This window comes from Lasioglossum baleicum, chromosome 15 (assembly GCF_051020765.1).
Source record: "Lasioglossum baleicum chromosome 15, iyLasBale1, whole genome shotgun sequence".
Lineage (NCBI taxonomy): Eukaryota > Metazoa > Arthropoda > Insecta > Hymenoptera > Halictidae > Lasioglossum > Lasioglossum baleicum.
The window spans coordinates 12,372,517-12,382,181 of record NC_134943.1 but is presented as its reverse complement, the minus strand read 5'-3'; the positions used below and the strand labels follow the sequence as shown (position 1 = coordinate 12,382,181).

The 9,665-nt window shown below is 37.1% G+C and overlaps 1 protein-coding gene across 2 annotated transcripts in view; it reads left to right on the top strand.

Moving 5' to 3' along the window:
* Nucleotides 1–1,891: 1,891 nt before the first annotated feature.
* Nucleotides 1,892–9,665, top strand: part of LOC143216500 (uncharacterized) — an 84,502-nt gene continuing 76,728 nt past the window's right edge. For both annotated transcript variants that reach the window (XR_013010572.1, XM_076439609.1), the window contains exon 1: nucleotides 1,892–2,288. Coding sequence is in view for 1 of the 2 variants with exons in the window: in XM_076439609.1 (XP_076295724.1) it covers nucleotides 1,907–2,288 (382 nt within the window). In the remaining variant the exon portion in view is untranslated. The remainder of the gene's footprint in view (nucleotides 2,289–9,665) is intronic.

The following is a 9,665-nucleotide window of genomic DNA, read 5'->3' as shown; positions in this document are numbered from 1 at the left end:
ATAGCCAAATATTTGATGCACTTACTTAGTTAGTTAAAATATGTGTGTAACAGCAGATCTTGAAAGTTAGACTAAAAATAAAATACAACGTAAAGTGAAGTTCACGAAAAGATCTACTTATGGAACTGAAAACTTAAGAGACACAGAAAGCAAGGCAGATTTTATGCAATAAAGAGGAAGAAGAATTGAGAGTAAAGGAGTTTTTTTACATCGTAAATGCAATTGTAAAATGTTGTAAACTTCACAATGCTCTTCATTTAAAACAGCTTCAAACTAAAGATAATAAATGTTAATCAAATATTTGTTATTATTACTCATATATTTGCTCTTGGGTAGCACAACGAATACGGTGATAATAATATACATATAAGATAATAATTTATAAGGGACTATTAATCTAAAAGTATGTAAAAAATACAGAATGTAAATTGAAAGAGAATTCGTTTCATCAGGGAAAATCACTTTCTGTTATAAACGTATAAGTGGCCTACAATTAGAGAATATCGCGTAGAATAGCGTGTGAAGAAGCTAATGCGTTGTTTCGATTAAATAAATTAGGTAGAAAGCAAAAATATGTTCATTCAAATTCCTCTATAAGAAACGGCAGTTACACATCAACCTACTTAAACTACATAAACAGCAATTTACTTGATTATCTATAAAGAATTACAAAATTTATTTTAGAAATTGTTCATATAGGCCCACATAAAACAAGTTGTAAACAACAACGTTTAGTATTATCTCTGTAAATCCGACCAATTGCAATTTTTTCGAAATATTTTTTCGCGTCATGTAGTAAACTAATTGCTCTAACTTCTCCAAAAAAAATCCAAGTCGTATAATATTAAAAATCAATCGAGAGAGAGAGAGAGAGAGAGAGAGAGAGAGAGAGAGAGAGAATGTAATTAAAATTTTTCAATATTACACAAATTTTGCAGTAAACATGAAATTCCCACGTGGGTTTAGACGAGAAAAGAATTCTGTTACAAATTTTGTTCCCCGAAGTAGGCCAGTGGTTGGAATTGCTTGAATAGATCTTTCAGAAGTGTACGACATCGTGAAATGTATGGCTAAGGATGTCAGTATATTCAGAATCCACAAAATAGTAGAATCAGGTCGCATCGATCGCCATTAGGATGTATCCTATCAGCCTGTTCTTCCTGCTCGACGGTACTCCTTTCACAACGGTTCCGTTCCTTGTCGATGTCTTCATGGTAGTAGCTGCCTTCATGGTAGCCAGTGACGCGTTGCCACAATACAGGTAAAGTGACAATATAACTTTTGCTGAATTACGAATGAAACCTGATTTCACCCTCCGCTAGCCCCTTCTCCCAAAGTAAAGAGGTTCACCATTTAACCGCAATAATGGTTGCGGGGACACAAGCGTGCCAATTTCTTTTTCAACGACCCTTTTATCCCTCGATTGTCGACGAATGAGGGTCGAGTGGGTCGAGGGAGCGCGGTGATTATGAAAACTTGCTCGGAGGAGTCATCATTAATCAATGAAAGCGCTTCGCGGGCTAATTAACGAGATCGCGTGAGGAAAGTGGAATGCGTAAACACACATGCCATTCAAGTTTGAATTTTTACTGATACCTGAAGTTCAAGACACAGGAGCTAGATAAAAATTGTATTCTTCTTTTAATCATCTTATTGAGATGAAGCTAATACCTTGATCTGTTCTTAAATGTTTTCAACATGGCCACACTGCTTTAAATAGTACGTGCCCAGTTATGCTATAAATGCATAAAATCCGCAGTCTAGTGATAAATCATGGTTAGTGATTTTGCACACACCATCGCTAAAATGACAGGGGGAACCGATACGAAACGTCGAAACGCGGTGTGTCTTATTTTGAAGGGGAAGAGCGATACACAGCGCAATCGTGGTTAGTGGGGGAAGAGGAATGGAGCGAGAGTGGGAGAGAGACGGAACAAGACCGCAACATGACGAACGCCCGGCAGTAGCGAGGTGCGGGCAGTCTGCGCACGGACATCGATCGAAGCTCACGTTTCATTCCACTCCCCGAAATTCCCGGTGTTTTCCTTTCGATTCGTCGACGCATCGCGCCGCTCTCGCAGTCGAAAATCGGAACGACGCGATTTATATCATATCAAACAAAAGTCGCGACCGTGTTCCGTGTTTTTCACTAGCATTTACAAGTGGTGACATTTTGGTGCTCGTGAGAAGGAACATCGTGACTCGTGCTGGACTTTGCCTAATCGTCGTTCGTTTACCCCCCCTGATAGTACTATGCTGCGGTGTTGATTTCGTTAGGTTCACCGACGGTGAGTACATACTCGGTTTCCACAGTAATTCGATTGTTACGTCTGTGTCGGCATCGGGCAACCCTTTTTTGTCACTCGCTTATTACTATATGTACTTCGTTGCGGGCCGATTCAAGTGATTTACAGGTCGGTCGCTTCGCGCAGGACTCGCCGCCGGCCTTTTAGCGGTGAAAACGACTCGGAAAATCGTGAGAGGCAAATCGTACTCGAAGCACTCGTTTTCCTTTTGAATCGTAGCTTCCGTTCGCTTTGGTTGAGAGTGGGTTCCGAATTTACCCTTGTGTTGTCAATCGCCGGGTGCCCGGCTATACCAACATTGAACTCGCCTTGAGAAATGGTGTCCCACGACCCTGTTTAGAGATTGTCGTTCGCGGATAATTTTACATTGTTGTCAATTTGCAAAAATTTAAGTCTCCTCCAATTTACTCTGTGTATCTATCGTGCTAAAAGTTCAGCCAGTGACAACACACGTTTGCTCTCAAGAGTGTGAGTTCAGTTGAAACAAAAGTGTTTGTGAATAAATTCATACATTTTAAAGTGACCTTGACAGACCGCTAATTGGTTCACAGCAATGAAAATCTAAACAAAATATTAGTTGAAAGTGAATGAAAAATTTTAATTACATGTGTGAACCACACATGTCATGTGTTACAATGAATGAATAAAAGATACTGAAATGTACAGGTTAAATGTTAAAGAAATTTAATGTTAATCCCTTGCCGTAATTTAAGGAGTCACACTCGTCACGAAGAGTTGATACAAAGTCTAATAAATATGAATGTTACGCCATATTCTTTTTAAATGAAATGAAATTTGATTCGTTTGTACAAAATGTGTCGGATATACATATCGTTTTATAAAAATTTTTTACAAGGCTGAATTTATTCAGTCTGTATCAAGAATAATTTCTAATGGAAGCATCTTTATAATTTCAATAATTAAAAAGTAAACAATGTGAAAGAGCGGTCATTTGACCGGTCGTGGTACACGGTTAGTGTTAAATTTGGAGTTACGTAGAACGTATTAAACTGTAAAATGTCAGTAGGTTTAACCCTCGTCTCTTGTGTCAATTTGATACGTTTTATTGTTTATTATTGTATACTATTATGTGTTAATTTGCTGGACCCATAATTGTTTATTTTTCCCACCGTGTTGTTGTTTCGCCGTCAATCCAGTAGCAAGCAAGTAATTAGGTTAGGCAAACGGCACAGCGCGTCGAAAGTCAATAAATACAGGTAGACGAGTTCCGAAATCGGTATAAATTGGTTTTCCCTCTGTTTAGCATGGGATCATCCCTTCGGCACCGAAGGTCCGCATTGCGTCGCTTCGCGTCGCGACTAGGACCGCTTGTGTCGACGCGAGAAAAGCTCTCGCGCGAAGGGCTAACCTTCGACGTAACCTCCAAAGCGATTACGAAGTCTACCCACGAGGCATGCTTTCAACGTTGAGACAGTGTTTACGAGCCGCGATACGCGATGGACAATAAGTGCGTGACAATAAAACGACTTCGGAACTGCTATTGTCGCGCACAGCCCTCCCGATACGTGTATGCGTGTCTCTACATGTACTCTCGCCGTGTACGTGATTACGGAGGCAAAGAGGACGGGGTTGAAAATCAAAGGTACAGGATCATTGTGGTAAATCTGGGAAAGTGTGATTGGATTAAGGAAAACCGTACAGGCTCCTCCAGCACATTGTCAACATATTCGATAGTTCGCACAAAAGTGAATGGTATAAATAATGGAATTACTCGATGTAGCCTATTTTTAACACTAACCATACCACGACCAATCAAATGACCGCTTTCACATTGTTTGTGTTTTAATTATTCAAATTATAAAGATGTTTCCATTAGAAGTTGTTCAATAAATTTCTTTATTCGAGCACGTGTTATTATAAAAATTGTGAACAATCTAAATCCAGTCTTGTAATTTTTATAATTCAATATATGTATAAGCGACGCATTTTGTACCCGGTACGGTTGGTGTTAATCCTTGTCCATTTTTGTCACCACTTCCGTGGCTTTAGATAGGGTTGGGGAGAAATAGATTTTTCTCAAACAGTAGACAGTCTATAAATATTTTTATTTTGTCCAGATGCAATAGAATAATCCCTCCCATAAACGAAATCTGCCTCTGTAAAACCGTGTACAATTTTATTAAGAGATATAAATTGCAACGTCCTTGAATATTGCACGTAAAGTTAGGTCATTGACATATGGGTTAAGCATTAAATGAAATAGTATTTCCAAATAGTATTTGGTTATGAAAATATTTCAATGTTTACTATGTTACGTATATCAAATTGTTTCAAATTTTCCCCAGTGATGCTTTGCATTTATCTTTGCCTCGACTAGGCCCCACATGTAATGGTCAAGGTGATATTGCGGTCGAGGCTACAGGGAGGCCACAAGAAACTAGTGATAACAGAGGTTTTCCGTAAAGCCTAATTAATCTTTTCTTTCAATTCGACCACGAATTCCACGCTTCTCTTGCGATCAGAATTACCGTTTGTCATAATTTCGGAATTTCTTGGCTATTATCACTTATAAAATTAGAACAAAATTCGTTATTTTATCAAAATTACAAGACTGAAAGTATTTAGATTTCTCGAAACTGTTATAACAATATGTGCTTGAATGAAGGAATTTATTTAATAATTTCTAATGCAAGAAAGAGAGAGGGGGAGAGAGAGAGAGAGAGAGAGCAACATTAAGACTAAATGTAAAAGTAAAACTTAAGACTTAAATTTTATTATTGAACTACATACATATACAATTTGATATTCCCGAAATATTTATGTAAATGATCTTATAAATTGGCACATAAATTACATATTGAAATTGACGTGAAGTTTTCATTTGAGAAGGAAGCAGAGTTTATCCATTGTGTTTGTGCTAGGTCTGTGTGTTAATCTACGTTCGAGAAATGTAACGAGTACGATGATCCCTCGTTAATCGAAATTCTAAAATATCTCTCTCTCTCTTGTCCCGCTCTATTCTAATTAAATTATCGTTTTACTATTTCTGGAGGAGAGGTCAGTGCTCTGACGATTTTCGATGCTGCGCTCTAAACTTGCGCGAGAACTTATTGATTTTCTTTTGTTTTGTTCATTCTCTAATACTTTGTGAATCGCAGTTACACTTTTTATTATACTTGCAATAATTTCTCGTAATAAATAAAATTATCCTTCAGATGTTTAAGCGCAACTTTGGCGATGTTCTAAAATGAAAAGAATTATTTTCCTCGAAATAAAATCCGAAACGTCTGGAACACTGAAGATAATTCAATTGTTTTTGTTCTCACTGTTAGGCAGGGATCAAAAATAACAGTTGTTCTAAAATTTTCTACAATAAAAATTATTAATACAAAACAATATCGATTTTTAAACTTATTGGCTATGAATAACAGTTATTAGTATCCAAAAATTTGGATCCTCCTCGATAACTGTTATCGATGAAGAAAAACTATTTTGATTGGTCAATGCAGTTATCAATGAGAGAATTTCATTGCCATCGCTCATAACTAGAATGCGGATTTTATGCATTTATGACAAAAATGGGTACACACGCAATTTAAAACAGTGGAGGTATTAAAAAGATTAACGGCCACCAGTGTATTAGTTTTACTTTAACAAGATAATTAAAAGAAGAGTGAAATTTTTATTTGGCTCCTGTGTCTTGCAATCAATGCAAACATTTTTTATTTTGCATAAAGATCCGCAGTCTAGCTATGAGCGATTGAAATGAACTTTTCTCAAAGATAACAACCAACAAGAGAAAAAATTATCGGTCGTTCATGACTTTGTTTATTTTTGGTTATAACAGTTATGGTCCTGGCTGTTAGGTGTTCCCGGCAGAAAATATCTGACGCCAGCAGGTTGAAGATATTTTCTTAATGGAAAGACCGTGCACATTCACCGAGTAGTTGAATTGAACGAAGTGGATCATTCATTTATTCCACGGCCGCAAATAGAATATAAACAACCGTGAAAGCGGTCAATTCACTTTTCCTTATCTTGACAGTTGCTCCACTTTAAACTCCCAAAGCTGTTTGAAAACGACAGTCTCTTCACGTATCTCCATATTCATCGCCCTTTCTCCCGTTCAATTAGACTACAAAAGCAGTCGTTTTTTAAGCAGGAATTGCCCCACTGCATCCTCGAGGGATTCCCTTTTCGAATCAACTACTTCATTTTTCAATCAAGTCTTCGCAATCGAAAATCAGGACGTCGCGTCCGCGATAAACAAGGTACAACTGCAGAGAATACTGCGGTCAGCAATCAGAGTTGTCAGCGGAAACGAATGAATGGATTAATAAATTTACAAATGGAGGGTTCAGAAGCCAATCATTGTAACTCTTTACACTGGAAACTTTCAGTTGATAAATAAATTAAGTAGTAGCTCTCTGTTTCTTCGTTTCATTAATTATTTACGAACAATATTTAATCCAGTACTTACTCCATCTTACAAGTGACTAATGAATCTTCAGTGTGATAGTTGAACGATTTGAATGAAAAATTAAAATTACAATTGGTCAACTGTGAAAACCACGAATTAATTTATTTGCTACGATAAACCAATTTCGTCTTAAATCGTAAGAACTCTGTCAACTTTTTGTTTAATAAATTTCAATACAGTATAGTAATGTAAGCTTCATGTTTCGACAGAATTATTTATTTTGTCTCGCGAGAAAGTACGAGTTCAAAACCTTTTTTGGTATAGAATTAGAAGCAATAAGTAGCGGTTTGTATAAAAATTATCTTATTTCATCGCTCGAGATTTAATGGGTTAATGTAACTATATGAAAACTGAAATGAATGTACTTTATCCAACGAGACTTGGAAAGATCTAATTGAATATTTATGCTCTTGCATTAAAAACTTTCTTTACATCTTTTGAAACCTATCTTCATCTTAGTTTCGAGGATCTCTATTTTATAAAAATTTACATTTCTGGAAACGTGAGATATGAATTGTAGACTGGAGAAATTCGATTATTCGTGTATTTATTTCTGCGTGCGAAACTTTGATGGCAATAATAATTAGACAGCGGATCTTTATGCAAAAGAAAAATTTTTTACCTGAATTGCAACAATCTAAGTCGACGATCAAGAGTGAAATAGACATACATTTTCTTTCTTAATTTGTTGAAAATAACAGGACAGTATTTTAAAATTCTTCTAATGTTTTTACTGTTTTAAATCACATCTACTCATTTTTGTCATAAATGCATAAAATCCGTTGTCTAGCAGTAATATATGAAAGGTTGTAATTTCCTGAATACTATGTAGCATGAAGTATTCAAATAGGAAGATTCACTCGTCGAGGACTGTAATGACTAGAGAGAGAGAGAGAGACTGCGGATTTTATGCATTTATCACAAAAATGGGTAGGCAGAATTTAAAGCAGTGGACATATTAAAAAGATTTAAAGACATCAATGTGTATTGGTTTCAGCTTCATTAGATAATTGAAGAAGTCGATGGATAAAGGTGTCAAGTTTGTTTTCTGTAAAAGAGTTTTTAACAAAATATGTTGTCCTTTTTTGATGTGAATGAAGATAATTATTATCTTTATATATACAGGGTGAGTCACCAAACGTTACCACCTCAAATATCTTTGTTGTTTCTAAAGATACGTAAAATATGGTAAGGACAAAGTTGAATGGTACAATGGGGCTGACACGATGCAAAAAAAAAATTTTGTTTTTATGTCATTTTTTCAGAGATATGAAGGTGACCTTCATTTTTTTAAATGGAATGAGGTATTTTTTAATACATCAATCGATGCAGCTGGACATTCGTTATAATAAAGTACTAACCTATGTATGTCGAAAAGTTATTAGTTCAGGAGATATTTCAATTTAAATAACTCTAAAATACCATTACTGTCGTACTACGACGTCAGTGTTTACTTACTTATGTAACGTCTTATCACGACAGTAATGGTGTTTTAGAGTTATTTAAATTGAAATATCTCCTGAACTAATAACTTTTCGACATACATAGGTTAGTACTTTATTATAACGAATGTCCAGCTGCATCGATTGATGTATTAAAAAATACCTCATTCCATTTAAAAAAATGAAGGTCACCTTCATATCTCTAGAAAAAATTACATAAAAACAAAATTTTTTTTTGCATCGTGTCAGCACCATTGTACCATTCAACTTTGTCCTTACCATATTTTACGTATCTTTAGAAACAACAAAGATATTTGAGGTGGTAACGTTTGGTGACTCACCCTGTATATATATATAACTGATAACTGGACAATATGGACAATATATGATATAATCATTGAAACTTTCATTGCTTTTAAGTAGTAATCGAAACCCATGAAATGAAACTTGGTTATTGAACTTGACTCGGATTCGCGAGTACATATTGAACTTGTTCCCATCCCTAGTCAGTAAAGTAGCAGCGTCCTTTGCTGCCAACCTGAGAGGCGTAACATCAACTCTGTCGCACTCGAGCGGCTTGTGTTCACTGTCTCGTCTCATTAGACAAGGTGTAGTTGCAAAGGAAATGAAATTTCTCTAAATGAAGATGGGTCGTAAGGCTACATTTTGGTGGTAGCAGTAGCAGGTTCAGGTTCTGTATAGAAAACCGGAAACAGAGAAGCTGGTTAAACACGAACTCCGACGAAGCAAACACGTGGCGAAGAGCCATGATTCTGTACAGACGCGACTACGGAACGAATTCCGCGCGTTGCTCGAGTTCGTTCGACAAAGTGTTCCTTGTGTTCGTTGTTCGCGCGATTCCCGGTATCGAAATTGCCGTGACGTCGTCCGCGGTGAGCGCGATGCTCCAGTACCTTCGCCGTCTGTGAATATATATTCAGAGCGCAATAACTCGCACGTCGTTGCGGCTGCGACGGCGGCGGCAGCTGGGAGTATACTTTTTCATTGAATTTAAAAATATTTTTCGCCGTTGATCCCCAGTGGTGAATTGCCACATTCCCGTATCTCCACCGCCACCGCTCCACTGTCTCGTCGTCGCCTTTTATTGCTGTTTTCTCTCCCCCGTGGAACTCTGGAATCGTACGGAACACGGGGAAACGTTTATGAAGCGGCGATTAAGGCGTCGCGATATCATTCCGGCGATTTACATGTTGTTTGCGAAACGACGTTCGCGTCCTCTGCGATTCAACCTTCCGCCAGCGAACGCGCCGGGTCACTCACACGTCACGCAAAAATAGACTGATTTTTTCAACTACGAGCTACAAGAATACAGGGTGTCCCAAAATTCCTACAACAGCCAGAAATGGGAGGTTCCTGAGATCATCTGAAGCAACATTTTCCTTTGCAAAAATGTTATACGCGGCTTTGTTTAGGAGTTATTAACGAAAAACACGGACCAATCACAGCGCGACCTAG